This window comes from Mustela lutreola, chromosome 14 (assembly GCF_030435805.1).
Source record: "Mustela lutreola isolate mMusLut2 chromosome 14, mMusLut2.pri, whole genome shotgun sequence".
Classification (NCBI taxonomy): domain Eukaryota; kingdom Metazoa; phylum Chordata; class Mammalia; order Carnivora; family Mustelidae; genus Mustela; species Mustela lutreola.
Genome location: NC_081303.1, coordinates 39,429,780 through 39,449,598, shown reverse-complemented (window position 1 = coordinate 39,449,598; position 19,819 = coordinate 39,429,780). Strand labels below are relative to the sequence as shown.

Here is a 19,819-nt window from a genome sequence, read left to right as displayed (position 1 = left end):
CCTGCATGCAGAAAGCCCAAGTCAGAACCAACCAGCTGAGCTAAAGACCCCATGGAATGGTGAGACACAGGCATCAATTTCTTACACCATTAAATTTAAGGGAGGTTTATTATGCAGAAATAGATCACCTGAACACACAGGCTCATGGAACTCTGGACTGAGACACCCATGAGAAATTACTTATAGGTTAGCTAATACTTCACCAGAACATTGAAAAGGATCCCAGCCCTGAGCTGGGCACTCTACTTCCTGCTCTGACAGAATGGGACAGGAAAGAGCGACGAGGGGCTCAAACAGGGGCAGACTCTCCAGAGAGTTTTGAGTATCGGTCAGTGAGAGCATGAGGCACTGACAAATCTTAAAGCCTCCTATTGATGAAACGTAGTATGACAAAGCCAGAGCTACCGAACATAGATTACCATGAGTAATCTTGCCTGATTCTCATTAAGATCCTAGCTGACTCTTGAACGGGCTTGAGCTGCGCGGGTCCACTTACATGTAGATTTTTTTGTAAATGAGTTTTCTCTTCCTTATGATTTTTTAAAACTCTTTATTATCTTTTTAAGATTTATTTATTTATTTATTTGACACAGAGAGAGAGAGAGAGAGAGGTCACAAGTAGGCAGAGAGGCAGGCAGAGGAGGAGGGGGAAGCAGGCTCCCTGCTCAGCATAGAGCCCGATGTGGGGCTCAATCCCAGGACCCCGAGATCAAGACCTGAGCTAAAGGCAGAGGCTTAACCACTGAACCACCCAGGCACCCTATTATTATTATTTTTTTATTTGAGAGAGTCAGAGTGAGAGAGAGAGAGCACAAGTGGGGTAAGGGGCAGAGGGAGAAGCAGACTCCCTGCTGAGCAGGGAGCCCAAGGCCAGGCTCAATCCCAGGACTCTGGGTTTGTGACCTGAGCTGAAAGCAGATGCTTAACTGACTGAGCCACCCAGATGCCCCTCTTAACGATTTTTTTATTCACATCTTCTTTTCTCTAGCTAACTTTGTTGTAAGAATATAGTCTATATTACATATAAAATACAAAACACATGTTAATTTACTGTTGATGTTATCAGTAAGGCTTCTTATAAACAATAGGCTATTAGTAGTTAAGTTTTGTGGGTTCAAAAGTTATATGTAGATATGCACGGGGGTCAGCATCGCTAACCCCACATTCTTCAAGGGTCAACTGTTCTGCATTTAAATAAAACCTAATGAATGAGCATTACACTTCTCAAACAAACTTGGGAGTAGTTTTTCCAATTAGAAAAGAACCCAGAAAGTAAAATAATAATTCCTCATGTATGTTTAACATATGATTTACCTGTAGAAATTCAAACTATTGCATAAAATAAAGGACAACCATATTATGTTTGTAACACATCATGAAATTAATAAAAGCATCTTTAGAAATGACAACAAGTCCACTGGAGAAAGTTTTCCAATCCAAGGCTTAAACACAAACAATAAATAGAGATTAGTTACTACTATATGAAGTATTTCACGGTAAGATAATCATGATTAATCTATAGGTCCAGGAAATCAAAGTGTTTTTATAACTTGGATTTGATTTTCCACCCAAATGGAATACCCTATGATCTTTCTTCCTGTCAAGGCAGCATTTTTGGTATACATGATCTGTTAGTGAGATTTAAGAGTGTGGTGTCAGGGGGCCTGTTAGATTCTAAACAAACCTAAGCCTCTTCTCGGAAATGAGAAATATATTTATGACATGGAACTTGGGGAAACTGTCAAAGGGAAGGATACAGAGCTTTGAGCAGGCTGCTTGTAAGTTACGCACAGCTCTGGGAATAACGACGTCCCAGGTCAGGGTTACGAATCCGAGGCCAGGACAAGCCCTATACCCACATTCATCCCTTGTTCCCTAGCATGAAATGATCACTCACTGAAAAACAAAAGTTCCTCCAATGCACTTGGCAATCAAACTACTGGAGGCAATCAGCTTATTGATTTATTTATTACACTGAGGCGCTGGGTGCAGAATGTTAAAACCTAACGTTCCAAGTTTCTAAAATACATTCTAAGTGGATGTTCTGAGCTGGGGAAAAGAAAAAAGAATGAAGAGGGGAAGTAAGGAAAGGCAGTCTAATTAAAACTTCAAGCAAACAACCCTGTGATAATTAATCCTCCTCCCCCTGTCGCCCCACGTCAATGCAGCTGTCTGTCCCACACCTCCACTGTGCAGTGGACATAAACAACCCCATGGGGTACAGCCGTGGGACTGAAGAACATTCATAAGGCAGAGGTGGGAGGTGGGACACAGAGCTGAGGTGGCGCAGGGAGAGGGAGGGCAGATCTCTGCAAGGAGCACAGGAGAAGAAGACCCTATAGAGAATTCAACTTAAGGATGGGCAGAGGCAGGAATGCCCACATGTGGGGGCTCGACGGGTCATGGAAGGGGGGAGTGGGGGGCTGGGAAGAGTAATCAGGGTGAATTCTAGAGGTGCTGGAACTGGGACCCCAGGAGGATCAAACAACCTACCCAAATGCTAAAAAGTCACAGGGAAGCAATTCTGCTCTGAAACTGACAATTGGAACCCTTAGAAAAGGCCCTGTTTCTTCAAAGACGGGCTCTGAGTGAGTTTGCCAGGCCAGAGGGGTAAGAACAAAACTGCAATCTCCAGGTGCTTCTCCTCACTATTCCCTATTGTGTGCTCGTACAAGGAGCCCTCACGGGGGGCTGCAGTAGAAGTTATTATCTGCTTCTAAAGTCACCAACCATTTCTAGAACCAAAGAGAAACATCTCATTCAGTCAGTTGTGCAACTTTTGGCAGGCACTGTCCTAGGAGCTGAGGTATAGCAGGGGAAGGACAGACATGATATAGTGAGAGACAGAGACCCAGCAAACTATAACACTTCAGCGGTAAGTGCCTAATTCTAACATGACAGGACACCAGGCAGGAGGGGTGTCTGGCTCAAGTCAAGGGGTGAGGGAAGGCTTTCAGGGAGAAAGGATGTCCGAGCTGAGACCCGAGGGACGAGTTCCAATTAACCAGCAAAAAAATATACAGCACAGAGATGAGTCCAGGGAGAGGAAACAGCAGATACAAAGGCCCTGAGGCATGTCATAGGGCTCTGCAGAGGAGGAAAGGAAGTACCTACATTATCCCATGTTTGGATTGTAGTTCCTTCACTCACCTGAAGAGATGAGTGTTGCCAGTATATTTTGTAATCCTTTGAGGGAAGTACCCAGTCTCCTTACTCAGCTATAAACTCACCTAAGTGCCTTCCATACTCTACAGAGTGAGCCGTTGACACCAACTTGTTCAGTCACTGCTTAAATCCATCTCACCTGGATTCGAGATGTTGTTAGGGCCACACTGGGGCTGCTGAGAGTGGTGCCAGGACACAGAGTGCAGGGTGGGTCAGTACCCTCAGCCTACCATACCACCTAGTTCCCTCCTCTCTGGGGCATCAGGAGGTCCTCTGCCCTCAAGCCATTTTAAGACCAGAGGGGCCTCGTCACTCACTTCATCAGGGTGGTAAAATGGGACCACAGAGACCCTGGCACCACTGAGAGAGGCTCAGGGGGTCGGCCATTCTGTCTTCTGGCCCTGGGAAAATTTTGCTTATGCAACAGAGAATAGGGGCTGGACAAATATTTCCAGGGAAGTTCGGAGTAGACGGAGTATAGTTCAGGAGGATGAGGATGAGAACAAGGGAGGTTCAGACCTCCTGGATTCATCACATAAGCCAGGCATGTCACATCTAGGTCCCCTCCTTGGTCCTCGGAGACGTGGCAAAGACACTAAGAGAACTTGCCAAGTCTCGCCCTCCCTCCCTGGTGCCGCCCCCGGCACGGCACATTTTCCAAGCACTTTATCGAACTCCCTCAACTCAAGCCTCAGGGCCAGACAGGTTGAACTCCCCTGCTGGGAGCCCGAGGGGGCCCCTGCCCCCTCTTTTGTTCACTCTGCCCTCTGGCCACACTGCAACTCCTACAGTCCCTTCAAGTCTGGCTCTCTGCTCCCCTCAGGGCCTTGCCAGCACCATCCCGGACCTCCACCCTGCTCCTTGGTCCAGATAACTTCTGCTCTGGCTTCCAAACACGCTCCAACCTCCTCCCTGAGCCCTTGGCCAGAGCATCTTCCCATTACGTGTGTCCGCTGTCCTCTAGAAACAACCCCCATCCCCAGAAGCCCTAGATCCCAGCAGTGGCTCTGGTGCACGATGGACACTCAGCGGATACTAGATACAGAGATAAACCAATGCACTGGGCCTCTTCCTAAACCCCTCCTAGTCTCAACTGACCCAGCTAAGAAATGTGGATGCTAACACCCACCTCATAGGGCCATGGTGGGGCTTACATGAAATTAATATGAAGAAAGCACTTAGCCCTGGGCTTGGAACACAGTAGGTGCTCAGTAAATCAGAGACACAGTGAAAGAAGAATTCTCCTAATGCCCTGTGAAGTGAATTCCACAGAGATCATCAGGCCCATTTTAAAGAGAGGAAAGTGAGCTCCAGAGAGGTTAAATGATCGCCCAATTCACCTGGGTCAGGCACCATGCTAGGTGATGGGAAAAAGGATAAATCAGAGTCAGGGTTGACCTTAAGGAGCTATGGCCCAGGAATCCTCATGTTCTCCAAAACCGGTTCTCTCCTCTTCTAGTAAAGGAGACGATGACTTGTAGCTGGGCACAAAGATGACCGGGATAAACACCGCGTTGCGCCTAGCTGTGGCCCTTTGTCCAAGTTCTGGTTAAGGTGAGGGTTGCAGAAGGAATGTGCACAACTTCCAGAGTCCTGCTCTGCCCTTCTCCCCTCCTCCCTTCCTCCTGGCTGGAACAAGGATGTGAGTGCTCTTAGACCAGGAGGCCAGTGTGACAACCTAGTTAGGATGAAGCCAGAGACAAGAAGCAAGCAGGGCACCCAACACCATGAAATGGACACACCAGCTCTAATACCTGGGCTGCGGCGGGAGAGAAAAACACGTGTCTGTCTTGTCTAAGCTTCTTTTACTTTGGGTTTCTGGTGGAGCAGCTAAACCCGCATCCTAGCCAATTCCAGAGTCCACAGTCTGGTGGGGCGGTACAGTGGGTTCTGCTGTAGGCAAGGTCCATCCACACATTTCTCCCCCGGCTGCGGGGAAAGGCGTGGGCTTCCATGCACCAGAAGGGCCCAGCACTCACATCATGATGGAGCTCTGGAAGCACATTCAGAGCCAAAGATCCAAGGACTTCAGTGAAATACCTTGGTGATACTCAACCACTTCTCAGACCAGCGACTGGAGGCCAGGGCAGGGGTAGGGTGGGCAGGATCTGCCAAGGGTGCACTGGGTACCAGGCCAGACTCCAGCCAAGGACACTGCCATAGATACCCACCGTGTCCCTTACCCCAAAGATGATGAAGTCCAGGCTTTCCAGCTTAATTTGGAATCCTTAACCCTCCCACATGCATCTATGGCTCTTCCCTCAGGTCACCTGAGACCACGGGAAAGAGTAGATAGGGAAATTTTGACACCTGGTAAATTTTGCCTTCTTTTATTTGTAATGAAGCTACAAAGTTCATCCCTCTCCCCCCCTTTTTTTTTGCTCTTACTGAGAAAATAAATGCTGCTGGAAGTCGGTGACCTCTGCTTCACCTGCTATAGCTTAGAGCAGTGAGAGGCCCATCCAATACAGACAGCGTGGAGACCTCCTCGATGCACTTTCCTGTCCAAGTTGTGAAAATATACCACTCGGAACAAAGCCTCGGCTTAAAGTGCCAGGTCTTATCTGAGTGTGCTGTGGTGTTAGGTACTGAGCCAACACATTTTATTGGATTTCTTTAGCCAACAAAGAAAGTGGGGCCTGGAGATGTTCAGGAGGCCTGGGTTCCAGGCAGAGGCACACATGTCACCCCACTTCAGAGAAAGGCATCTCCTTCTAGAGAGGCTTGGTCTTTAATTTAGCTTTTGTAGGAGAGCTCAGAGATGTTTAAGAAACACTTGTCTTCTTTCTTTTTTTTTTAATTGTCTTCTTTCGAAGTTAGTACAAAGGAGAACAATTGTTAGGCTCTTCAGCAAACTACCTCTGGACATGGGACACTGGCGAGGGTCTGCCACATCCCTGGTCAATCAAACCCAGGAACTGTCATGTCACACACTGGCTCTGATGGGAACGGCCCCTGCCTCTCTCTCCTGGACAGCGATGAGACTGGGGGTTCCCAAAGATGGGGTTACATCTCACCATCTCTTGGCACCCAGTTCATTCCAGTTCAACAATTTGGCCCCACCTGTCATGGACCAGGCAGCGTTCCAGAGGTGACAGGGCACAGAACACGGAAAAGACAAGGTCTCTACATTCAAGAGGCTTACATGGTGAAAGACAAACCAAAGGTGTGTAATGGCAAAGTATAAAACAAAAACATAATAACAACATACATCAGAGGTTGTCTTGGGCAGGGCTATGGGGAATTCATAGTGAAAACTAAGAATGGAGTAGGGCTTCTACGGCTAGGCAAGAGACCTGAGACACATGGAAGAGATGGGTAATTTTTCTGAACAGCGAGAGGGGTAAAGGGGCATGGTTGGAAATGAGGTTACTGGTCTGGGCTGTTCTCCTTTCTTTTACGACTCAATGTCTGGGTAATAGTATTTACAGCATCTCTACACTCTTAGGGTTAAGGGGTGATTTACCCCCATTCCCCAATATTCGTCTTCTGTAAAGGCAATCCTAGTCGCACCACCCTCTTGGCCTCTCAGTGGCCCTCATCTGTGTGAGGAGTTTGGAAGAAGAACCTGCACATGCGTAGTAGGCCAGCCCCTTGCTCTCTTCAGAATCTGCCTGCCTGCAGGAAGCGTGTTCTTTCCATGCCTCCATGTCGTACGATCTGCGAGGCAGACCCTCACCGGGGTAGGCTAATTCCGGTGTTCCATATGGGGAAGACCTTTTGGATACAGATACAAAGCATATTCTTCAATATTAGCTTAATCAGAAAAAAGAGGTGATATTTTGACAGGTATCTCTCTTACTTATTTCTCTCTTGGTTCAGAACTCTGAAAGATCTTTGCAATTTATCAAGCACCCTGAAACTAATGGCCACCTTCCCCCATTTCTGAAGTTACTCTAATCTTGCTTCTATCCCCCAGCCCCTGCTAACACTACTCTCACCACAGTCAATCATAGCTCTGTTCCTAATCAATCTAAAAGATATATTTTAGTCCTCAACTTATTCTAGCTCTCTGATTCTAATATATACTTAAGTTGTCGAGCATTTTTTTATCTCTGAAATCAGAATGTGTCTTACAGTCAACCATATATCACCATTTAACTGGCAGCATCATGTCTCAGGGCGCCATAAAATACTGGCGTGTTCCTTCCCTCATTCCCTGTCTTCTGTGATAGCCCACTCCCCCCTGCTGACAGTCCATCACTGGCTTCTCCACCTGTCCCCTATAAAGGCATTCCTCAGGGCTCTGCTCTAGACCTTACTGCTTCTTGCCCTTCCTTCTCTCTGGGTTTTTCTCAGCCTCTCGCCTCGCTTCAGCTGCCACCTGGTTCCTGATGGTCCACATGTTTATGTCTTTAGCCTAGGTCTCTCTTCTGAGTCTAGAACCTCACATTGGACATTTTCACTTGGCTCAAACCCACAAATCCCAGAATGGAACTGGTCCCACCCCCAGGTCAGCCTGCCCACCCACCAGAGTTCCCTGTCCTGGTGAAAGTTGTCCAAGTTATTCCTGATCCCTCCCCTTTGCTCATCTCCATATCCAACAAAAGACCAAGCTATAATCACTTTATCCTTCAAGGATCTCATAAACTTGTCTACTCTTCTCTATTTCCACTGATATCAAATCAATTCAAGCCACACTCATCTCTCAACATCCTCCTCTCTGGTCTTCTTGCCTGCTATCCATTCTCTTTACAGCATCCAAGATGACCTCTCTAAACACAAATATCACTCTTCTGCTTTAAAGTCTTTTAAAATACTCGGGGCACCTGAGTGGCAGTTGGTTAAGTGATTTATGCTCAGGTCATAATCTCAGGGTCATGAGATAAAGCTCTGAGTCGGGCTCTGCACTCAGTGGGGAATCTGTTTGAGATTTTCTTTCTTTCTCTCTCTCCTTCTCTCTCTGTCCCCACCCCCCATGCCTAGCCATGCTCTCTCTCTCCCTCAAGTAAATATATAAATCTTTAAAAATAAAAAAAAAAAAGTCTTTGAAAATGCTGTCCCCTCTGCTTAGAATACTTTCTCTTTAATCCCCCATTTCAAACCCCACTACCACTGCTGCTTCCAGTGGAGTTCAGTTCATCATGCAATTCTCAGCTCAGGTACCACCTCTGACAGGAAGCCTTCCTTGATTTCTCTTGGCCAGGATGGATTAGATGTCTGTCTTATAAGCTTCCTTAGCATCTTGTTCTTACTCCTATTGCCCTTGGCATACTATGCTATAAAACTGTGTGTTTGTTTATCTGTCTCCCGGATGAGGCTATTAGCTCTATCCCAGGTGTGTCTGTCTGATTTGCCGATGTATCTTCAATCCCCAGACTACACCTCGCATGTTTATGGAGTGAATAAATCAATATATCAAGGAAAAGATGGGTTTGAGTGGAACACTGTAAGGTGAGCCAGGATATGAAAGTCTTAGAATGTCTCAGGATGGCACCTTTGAGGAGAGGATTGGGCCCCAGTCCCAGTGCAAAGAACCCGGGTGTCCTCAGGTAGCTACCTTGTCAGCTTGGCCCAAGAAGGAATTTGCTGACCTGTTCAGAAACGGTCCCATAATTCACGCCTATCTAGCTAATGATAAGCTGAAAATTTATAGATGAATTTAAAAAGAAGATGTAAAGATAAGAAATCACCCTATCATACAAGTGCTCTCCTTTAAGGAATAAAAATTTCAGCCAAAGGTGGGTCACCAGGCTTCCTTGTGGAGACTACACTGAGCAGGAGCAAACAGCACTGGCCTCTCTCTGTGAACGCAGACTCACTCGGTAATGGTTACATTACAGCAATGGCTTGGAAACATCATGACGCTCTTCTTCTATTCTTTGCGACTGCAATTAGGTAAAATTAAATTAGCCCAATGTGTCTCTGCTAAGTAAACAGATCACAAATCTCTCACTGAAGGCAGGTGATAATTTCCAAGATCACTGCAGATAAGAATTGCAAATTGAGTTGATTTTTTTCCCTTCCTGTTTATAAAAGACTGTGTGCGCTGCAGAAAATGACTGAAATATAGTGAGAAACGGAAAAATATTGGCTCTACAGGCCTCCACCTAGAAAACTCTGAACATTTTGGTACATTTCCCATCTTTCTTCTTGCAAGTCCCCTTTTATGCAGTTGGGGTTATAGCACATACAGCTACAGACTCTGCTTCTCCCCCCCACCCCACTTAACATTATATTTACAACATTTCACATGCCGATAACACTTTTTAATATCATTATCGTAACAGCTGCCTCAATTTACCATAGTTTTGTAACCATTCCCATCTGTCTGGGCACTAAAGTTGTAAGAATTTCCTTTAGAAAGATCTAATGACTCTGCAAACTTCCAGTGTCTTCAGAGACTACAAACCAATTTTTTTTTAATTGCTTAAATAAAAACAGAATGAAAGAAGTAGAACCTGGTCCCTACCTCTACCCTGCCTCAGTCAAGTATCTTGTGCATTACCAGGCACCAATGTTATGCATTTTGGAAGTTCTAGATGATTCCTAGGCTAGCTTCTCCCTGGGAGTGTGGATTTAAAGTAATTGCTTCGGATGATGGAACAGCTGTATGAAGATTAATGCTTGGTTGGAGCATTGAGATGCTTAAACACAGCCCCTTCCCCTTGGGTTGAGCACGAGCAAGTGACATTGTTATATGGTGCCCTGCGGCCATATTCTACCAGCAGCTACGCCAGGTCCCCAGGGCAGTGGGGGGCAGGGGCAGTCCAGAAGATGGTAGCACAGGAAGTGGGGGACCTCTCCCTCCGCCCCTCCAGCTCACAGGCATCGTGGGAAGCAGCTCCGTGAAGGATTTAGCTCCTCCATCTCCAAAATAATGAGGGTTTTACATAAAGTTGTTGATCTTTTCAAAATTCTGGGTAGATAGCCACTCTGTCCTCACCACCTAGCCATCTCCTTTTTCTAGAAGCGTTTCAGGGAAGGGTTGGGTACTACCCACTAAGTAATGTCTTTTTTTTTTTCTGACTGGACTGGTAAATAACAAAAGAAATGTGGTTGAGACTGCTTTCTGAAAAAAATGTTATTCTTTCAAATGATAACCTAAGAACCAAAAGAATATATGAAACAATGCTGACTTTCTCAAGTTCCATTTTAAATTAAAAAAAAAAATCCCTCATTTTGAAAAGAGCATATGCTCTTTTAAAGAAGACTTGAAAGATAAATATATATATGACAAAGGGAAACAAAAATAACCTATAGGCTCACAGACTAAAAACATCAACTATGACATGTGGGTAGAGATGTTTGTGGGTTTTTATCTACAGATGTGTTCTTCCCCATAACCGAGATCATACTGCATTTAAAAATTATATTTTCTTACTTATCATAAGAGTTTCTAATCCCATTTAAAATTCCTCATGAGCGGGGCGCCTGGGTGGCTCAGTGGGTTAAGCCGCTGCCTTCGGCTCGGGTCATGATCTCAGGGTCCTGGGATCGAGTCCCACATCAGGCTCTCTGCTCGGCAGGGAGCCTGCTTCTCTCTCTCTCTCTCTCTCTCTCTCTCTGCCTGCCTCTCCATCTACTTGTGATTTCTCTCTGTCAAATAAATAAATAAACTTTTAAAAAAATAAAATAAAATAAAATTCCTCATGAGCATTCTGAATGGGTAGACTCCCATTTCTTTTTCTTTTTAAAGATTTTATTTATTTATTTGACAGAGAGAGACACAATGAGAGAGGAAACACACACAGAGGTGATGGGAGAGGAAGAAGCAGGCTTCCCACTGAGCTGGGAGCCCCATGCAGAGCTGAATTCCAGGACTCTGGGATCATGACCCGAGCCAAAGGCAGACGCTTAACTAGTATCTTCAGACACCCTAGACTCCCTTTTTTAAAAAAATGCTCTGAAATACTTGGTCACTTCGTAAAATGAATGTGATACCTGTATTCTCTCTGCACCAGTCTTGTTTGTTGGTTTGTTTTGCCTATTTCCTAGTCCTTCCTCTGAATCCTAAATCTCTGTCTTGAGCCCTACCTTCTTTCCCCGGTTCCAGACCCACTTTTCTGAGCTTTCCACTTGGATACCCCACTGGTCTTTAAATGCAACAAGTCAAAGCCAAGCTCATCACCTTCCTCTCTCACTATGTCTTCCTCCTGACTCAGCATTGTCTGTTCCAGTGCCTCCATCTCCCCACTCACTGGGATGTCAGAATCACCTCCCTCAACTCCCTCTGGCTCCTCTCCATATCCTATTCCGTACAGTCGTTCAGACTCTCCTTCCAGAATGTCTCATCAACACATCCCTCCCATCAAAGGTTACCAAATTTAGCAAAAAAAAAGAAAGAAAAAAAAAAAGACACCCTGTTTAGATAAATGTATACTTTTTTATTTTTAGCGTAAGTATATCCCATTCCATCTTTGGGAAATACTTCAGTCAAAAATTACCTATTAATATGAGATCCAAGTTTAACTGGCTGTGCTATATCTGACCTGGCAACCCTATTTCTATTTCCATTTCTACTGCCCGTACCTTACCATCTCTCATCTCTACTACATGCCAGAGTCACTGACTGCCCTCCCTCCCTGTTCTGTGTCTAGTTCATTAATTTTTACAAAGCACAGCTCTAATGGTGTCACTTTACCCATCATCTTCAGTGATTTCCCCACAGCCTAGTTCCTCATGCTGACATTTAGAAATGAGCTCTGAGCTGCCTCTCTGGCCCCAGGCTCCACTGTTGCCCCTTGGGGCTCTCAACTCTAACTCAAGTACTGGTCCTGGGCTTACACAACACACTCTCCCTTGCCAGGCCTCAGCTCACACTATTCTTTCCATCTAGAATGCCCTACCTCAGATGTCCAAATCCTAACTCCACCTTCACAGAGCCACCATCCTAGGCTAGGTCCTCCTCCTCTGGAATACAAATCTAACTAAGCAAAGATGAAAGGGTCTTCCAAATTAGGAACCAAGAGAAGGGGTTGTTCATTTAAAAAAAAAAAAAAAGATTTCACCTGTAAATAAGCATTTACAACTTTACATGTACATGTAAGAAGAACCTACATGTAAGTCCTAGTTCAATAGTGACAGGACCGCAGATCATAAGTTAATTCAGAGTGTGTGATGAGCCACGACCTGCCTATCAATCTTCCCCAAGACTGCTTCCCTTCACTGGGCAGACTCTGGCTCATCCATAAGTTGAGAAGAGTTTCCACTAGTTGAGAGCCACACTTAGATCTGTTCCATAATGACGCAGCAAATTCAGTAGAATAAACCTTTCATCTTTGCTCTGGCCCTCCTGCTTGTCCATGAGCTGCCAGAAGCTATTCCCTTCCCTCACCAACCCCAGCCAGAAGCTTCTCCCTCCCCTAATATCTCTGGGCTGCAGCTCGTCCCCACATCTCCCTTCCACCACTATACATAGGCTCTCATCGTTGCTCATCTGAATCTTCTAGCTAGCCTCCACGCCTGTGCGTTTGTGGGACCCACATCTTCATGTCGTTCATGTTTGAAATGTTCTCTGAGCTCCTCATCCCCACAAGAGAAAGTCCAGACCCCCTATTCTGGAACTAGCAGCCCTTCACTGCTCAGTCTCTCTTTGCCTTTCAGCTCAATTCAATTCCATTCTGCAAAGAGCCCCTGGTGCCTTCCATATGCTGGGCTAAGCTAGAGATAGGAAATCAAAGGATCTCAGCTCACAAGGAGGGACAGAGGAGCAAACATGCAATTGGCACAGTGTAATGGGGTGAGGAGAAGTGCAGGAGACCCCGAGATTTCATCGGTTAGTGGGGGCATTTCTGCAGGGAGTTTGTGCAGAGCCTGGGCTATGGGCAAGTCTCCAGCTCCGGGCCCATGGCTCTTTCCACTCCTCAGTGCAGTCTGGCCAGAAAGATTCTACCTCGCCCAAGGGAATGGAAACTACAACAACAACAACAAAACAGAAAGAAAGGACACAAGATGATCCAGGGTTTAAATACAAATTAAGTATTAAAATATAAAACCCACAGAAGTTACTATAGAGACACTAAATCACAGGAAAACAAGATCATCTAAACCCTGCATATTTGAGATGAAAATGTAGGGAGACAGACCACACTCAAGCAGACAGAGCCCGGAAGAAATTCCACGACTCCTCTACTTTGGTCAAGTGTCACAGAACCAAGATAATGACTTACTTGCAGGTGCGTGGGCATCTCCACCACTTGGGGAGGGGTAAAATGGGTACCTATGCCTTTTTATCCTGACAGCTATGACAAACTGGGAGAAAATGCCTTTAAAAATATAATGAATAAAATGAACATGCTAAAGGCTTGAATTTACTTCAAAGAACTGCCAAACTGAATTAGAGAAGACATGTGTGATTTCTAAGAGAATTCCAAAAGGAGATTGAGAAAATGTCCTCTCAGTTGTAAGGCAGAGAACATCGGAAGAAAAGGAGATCAGAAGAGATGATGCAGGCGTAGTCTCTGCCCTCAGGGGACAGCAAGGCTTTCAGTCCAAAAGTACTGTTGACGTTGGTGGAACCCCGTTTTTAAACAGCAGGCTTTGCGTCAGTCAAGAAAGCAATTTAGTGAGTCATGACGTCAATTTCTTTTTAAATGAAAGAGAATGGAATCTAATAGAAAGCACCAGGTCGCATCGCCTGCGGCAAGAATAAGCACTTGAGTTTGACCTATGACTGTGTGCGCACATGTGTTTATTCATTCATGAGACAACACACCATTTCCTAGGTGAGTTGAGCTGAGAAAGTTTGACAAACACTCTCGTAGAAAACTTTTTTAGAAAGGGTTCTATTTTTAACATTTATTGAACACAGTTATGACTACATACGCTTTTCCTTATTCTTGTGCTAAAGTTAAGCAGACTATTAGAACTGGGAGGAAAAAACAAATTAGCAGAATGTAAATAAGCTATCTGATAACAAGACAGTAGAGACAACTGAATGTGACAGATGAGCTCTGGGCTTTATTCTAAAGCCTCTGGCTTTGTGATAATTAAGGATTCCCTGGCTATTTATTTTTTCCTTGTTGGAGCACTAGATATAGTATTGTACCTGCTTAAAAATTACTTCTGAGATGACCCTCTAGAACAGGTAACACTTTTTCATAACACCAGTCTCTTGTGCTTGTAGAAGCTCTTGGAAGGGGAGCTAATCTCTTGTCCACTGATACTCCCAATTCTATGACAGCCACCTCTTAAGTAGTAGATGTTCAATAAATTTTGGTTGTATTGAACTGAAATGTATCAAAAGGAAATAGAGCTCTAGTTTTAGCAACCACTTGTCACCTGAACTCCCTTTGCATGAACAACTGATTTCAGTAAAGTGAGCAAAAGATAGTCTCTTTAGGAAGGAGCAACAACAATAGAACTCCAGGGAGCAAATAGCTGGGAACTTTACGCATTTTGGCCCAGAGTTCAAGTTTGGTCAAAGGACTTGTCTCATGTCTTTTTATAGAATAAGAACCTCTTGAAATGTTACAGGCTACTTAGGATCTCAAGTTTGGACCTACTTTTTGGAGCTAATCTGGCTCCAGGGACACAGCGAAGATGCTTTTTCTAGTCGGGACAGCTTGAGGGCAACAACTGCCCCGAATGTGAAGCTGCTGAGTGATTGATTCCAGAATTCCTGTTCGCATTGCTAACCAGAGCAGGCTGGGTAGGCAGGCAGCCAGAGACAGAGGGCTGAATTTCGAGAAGCAGTCAAGTGACCAAGTAAATCAACAGTGGATCAAGCCCTGGTGGGCTTCCCCACGAGAACAGAGAAGAGAGAGGAGAACTCACTGGGAAGCAATCACCTGCCTTTGTCAAGCCTTCTGCACTTATGAACTCTCTCCAGGCTTCACTGCCCAATCCTAACTCCTAACACACAACTGTGTGAGGTGGGTCACTAAGGAGGCCCTGCGGATGGGAGAGGGATGGTGCTGGTCACAGGTGTAGATGCCTTGGAAAGGCATTTGGTGAGTTACCAATAAGGGGGATGGGCCAGGATGCCTGGGTGGCTCAGTCCTGAGCTGGCTTTCAGCTCAGATCATGATCCCGGGGTCCTGGGATGGAATGCCGCATCAGGCTCCTTGCACATTGGGGAGCCTGCTTCTCCCTCTGCCTGCTGTTTCCCCTGCTTGTGTGTTCTCTCTCTGATGAGCAAATAAATAAAATCTTTTAAAAAGGGGGGGGGGCAGAAATGAATGAAGGATGCCCTTAACCAGAGGATCAATTCAAATTCAATTCCAATTCCAACTCAAAGAAGAGCTCACTAATCACTAGTTACTTCTTAGCCAGGTGAATATCTCAATGGTGATTACCAATGGAAAGTCCTCTTTATCAAGGACACCGATGAGGATTAAAGGAAGGGATGAAGGGCCTCTCCGCCTCTCAGCCACTAAAGCCGTAGCTGTCCCCTTCATGTGGGCTAGTCCTACACACAGTCAAATCTCAGTTCTCTGTGGATGAGGACAGCAAGGAACAGAATAACCCTATCTACAGATTTCAGTGGAGAGCAGGAATCCACATCCTTATTTTAGCAAAGAATAGTTTCACCCTCCACCCCGCACCCAGTCTCTACCCCAGGCTCCCTCTGACCATCTGCCAGCTCATGCTGAAGGAATATAAATCATCCTTGGGTTAACCTGAGCAGAATGTAATCAAGAGGGAAAGATGGCTTGGGGCCAGGGAAGCAACAGGAAGGCTGCATATTGTGCACTCCAAAGTCAAGCAGGAACAAAGTTTGGAAAGTATATATATATATACATATGTACACACACACACACACACACACACAATGTATGCTTAGTTACTTAATTTGAATCTCATTTCTAACTTTCACAAAATGTAACCTCTCCCTCCCTCAGTTTCTTAAGAATTCATATATACAGGGTAAAATATGTCCACAATGTCTAGCGGTATCTGGAAATATAATGGGCCAGCAAGCTATGTAATCTATCCTTAGGACTGTGGTATTCCAAAATGGATCAGAGTGGAGATTTTCCAGGATGCTGGCTCCATGGACCTCATCCTAACCTCTCTGAGCTTTCACTGTCTCATCTGCAAAATGGGGATAATAAAATCACTTCATAGGGTTACTGCAAGGGTTAAATGAGCATATGTACGTAAAATGCCTGGCACCGACTAGATGAGCATAAATGTTGGCTAGTACTTGATGGCTGATCCCTTCGGAGAGCTAGAAATGGCCCCAGTGAAGAGCTGTTCTGTAGCTTCCTCAGACAATCAGATGAATCTCTCAAAGGCTGCAGATGCTCAAAAGGCCAAAGCACCAACATGTCCCCCGCATCCCCTGCTCCATCCTCCACATCCCCCATAGCCGGCTTCCTTGTTATCCAAGTGAGAAATCCTGTAGTCCTCAACCACACCCCCACCCCCCACCCCTGCCCCAGCAAATCCTCCGTTGACTCAACTTCTTAAATGAGTCAACTCCATTTGGATCTCTCCCTCTGCCCACCACAGTGTCAGTCTGGGGCACCATCCACCTGGATATGCTGGATAGCATGTCTCCAACCTCTTCTCCCTGCCCTAGCCAACCCCTTGCAGTCACTCCCAAAGCAGCAACTATAGTTCTCTTTCTAAAGTTCAAATCTGACTTACCCTCTCTCCTGCTTTTAACCTCCCACATGCACCGTAGTCAAGTCCAAGTCCCTCAGCGTGGCTCCCAGAGCCTGCCATGATCTGCCTAGGACGTAGCTCCCACCCATGGCCCTTCTTGCTTTGTTGCTCCAGCTGTGCCAAAGGGACACACTGCAGTTCTACAAATACATCCTGCTCTCTCTGCGGGATTTTGCACGTGCCTTCCCCTGCTGAGGACACCCCCTTGCCCTTCACTTCTCCAGTCTGTAGGTTTTAGCTTACATATTGTTTCTTCCAGGAAGCCTTCCAGATACTTGAATACTGAGTTAGATCCTTCCTCCGCAGTATACAAGTGTCTGCTTATTTGCTCCTCTCCCCCAGTAGCCTGGGAGCCCCTAGAGGACAAAACCCATTTTTGTCATTGAAATACCCCAAGTGCCTAAGATGGCAACTGGCACAATGCAGGCACTCAAATATCTGTGTGTCGGATAGAGGCGAGCAGTTGGCCTTGCCCTGAGGTTCCCGCTCTCCCTGGCTGAAGGCCACAGTGGCACTGAGCTGCCCAGTAACTTGGCCAACCCTGGTCCCCAGAGGTGTATGTCCAACAAAATGAACACACCTACCTAGGATAGCCACCACCTCGTCATCCTGGATCACCTCCAGGGAGCCGGAGACCACAAAGCAGAGGCTGTCAACACTCTCTCCTGCATGGTAGATAAGGTCCCCCGGGGCGCAGTGCACTGTCTGGAACTCCATGGCCAGTGCCCGCAGGCAGCCGTCACTGGCCAGCCGGAAAGCTGGGTGTTCCTTGAACACTTTGCGGTTCAGGTGCACACAGATGTCAGCTCTCATGTCCTTGGGGCAGATCTGCAGAACCTGGGCGGGCACAGGGAGAAAAAGTGTCAGGGTCCTCACTGTGTTCTCCAGCCTGTGGTCCCTCATGACCCCAGGAGCAGAAGCCACCCCCACTGGGCTAGACTGCATTCTTCAAGGCAGAGGTAGACAGCACAGCTACAGTACCTGTCCCCATGGCGCTTACACTCTCATGAGAAAGATAAACAGCAAGCATAAAATCCATGCTAAATGCTCAGAAGAAGGATCAGAGAGTTGGGGCTGGGAGTACAAGGAGCTCTTTAGATTAATAGCTGGTGAAGGCTTGTCTGAGGAGGTGACATGTAAGCGGACACCTGCAAAATGTGTCAGAAGACATCCCAGCAGCAAGGTCAAGATGGTGAGGGGACCTGAGCAACAGCCAGCAAGAAAGAGGGGCTCAGGGTAGGGGATGAAGCTTTAGGAGCATGCCCAATACACACGCACCTAAAGACCTGACATTATGAAAAGCCTCTGACTTTATTGAGTGTGATGGGGACACTGGAGGAGTGTGAGGAGGGAGTGACAAGACCAGGCTGTATTTTAAGAAGATCACCATAGCTAGAGAGTGGAGTTCGGGGGCCCGGACTTTGGGGTGGCAAGGATGGAGCCAAGGATTTGAGTTAAGTCACTCCTGCAGGAGGCCCCGTGAGAAGTGAGGTTGCCCAAACTGGGATGCTGGCAGGGAAGCCAGGGAGGAGTGGTCAGATTCAGGGCGTATTTTGAAGGCTGGGCTCACACTGCTGATGGTCTGAGTACGTGTGTGGATTAAAGAGAGATAAAGTAATATTTCGTGAGCACTTACTCTGTGCCAGGCTTTGCTAAGTGCTTTAAAGCCACTCATTCATTTCATATTTATTTTTGAGACTTTATGATGTACCAGGAATCATTCTCAGCTCTGAAGATGTAGCTGTGAACAGCACAGACAAAAGCCTTGCCTTTTTGTAACTTACCATCTCGTGGGAAAAGACAAATCCTAAGCAAAATGAGTGAAATTAAGCAATGATTTTACATGATTGTTAGGTGCATTTAATAGCTAACTTAATCCTCACATAACCCTCTGATGTAAGTGTTAGTATGGTACCATCTTAGAGAGGGAAACTGAGGCACAGGGAAGATAAATAACTCCCCCAAAGTTGCACAGCCAGAAAATGGCAGAGCTGGGCTCCCAAATGAGGTAGTCTGAGTCCAGAGCCTAGTTTAGATACTAACCATTTCCTATGTTACATGGCTACCCTAAACAAAGGCACTAGCAATTCCACTCTTAGTATCTAGAAACTCAGGGCAAAGTGAGAACTCTAAGAGGTCACGTGGGTCTTTCGAGAAAGGAAAATTTCTCAGTCTTTTCTAGGGGGACAAATATTCCCTGAACTAAATTTTTACAAGAAACCACTGCATGGCCCCTCCCATAGCAAGCATTAGGTAACACAGTAGGATGCCTTCAAGTGGGCTTTTCCAGAGAAATTAGGTGTGTCCTTTAAATAACCCTTTCTTTCATTCTAGTCTCGTGAGCAAAGCTGGGGGCATAAAATCAAACAAGTTCAATGAAGACACTTAGGATGCTGGCTACCCCCACCCTCCTGCTTCTGTGCCTTCACACAGGGCATTTGCCTCTGCGCCTGGAGCTCCCCTTGGAATCTGTAAGTTTCTCTGCCTCCTTCAAAAGTCTGTGCAGGTCCCAACTTGCCCGTGACTGTGCTGCTCCTACCCTACCTTCTCAGGAGCCCTTGCACTCTGCCTGGAGGCGAGGCGGTGGACAGAGAGGTCCAACAGTCCAAATCCCAGCTCCTTCCCCTCCAAGTGGCCTAACTGCTCTACACTTGACTTTCTCCTATAAAGTGCACACTGCTCACATTGGCTCAGGAGGATTAACTGAAAGGACAAGTACCAGTATGGTTCCCCCGGGAAAGTGTAGGACCCAGGAAGTGGCTCCATACACACTGGTCCCCATGCTCCATGTGCCTCTTCCTGCTTGTTCTGGCATTGTGGGATGCTGAGGAAGTGAGCAGGATCTCTGCGAGATGGGAAGGAGCCCTGACTGAGCAGAGGGACAGGAAAATTCAGACTGCCAAGGCAGGGCTGGGGCTGAGGGCTTGCTAAGTTTTTCCCTCCTTCCAGCTAATTTAAAAACAAGACTCCTCCTCCAGGGGCACCTGGGTGGCTCAGTGGGTTAAAGCCTCTGCCTTCAGCTCAGGTCATGATCCCAGGATCCTGGGATGCGAGGTCATGATCCCAGGGTCCTGGCATCGAGCCCTTATTGGGCCCTCTG

General features: G+C 46.3%; 1 protein-coding gene across 3 annotated transcripts in view; it reads right to left on the bottom strand.

Annotated features, from left to right (window-relative positions):
• The window catches only part of KCNH1 (potassium voltage-gated channel subfamily H member 1), a 382,012-nt gene that overhangs the window by 91,884 nt on the left and 270,309 nt on the right, over positions 1-19,819 (bottom strand). For all 3 annotated transcript variants that reach the window (XM_059146887.1, XM_059146889.1, XM_059146888.1), the window contains one exon: positions 17,304-17,556. In XM_059146887.1, coding sequence (XP_059002870.1) covers positions 17,304-17,556 — 253 coding nt within the window. The remainder of the gene's footprint in view (positions 1-17,303; positions 17,557-19,819) is intronic.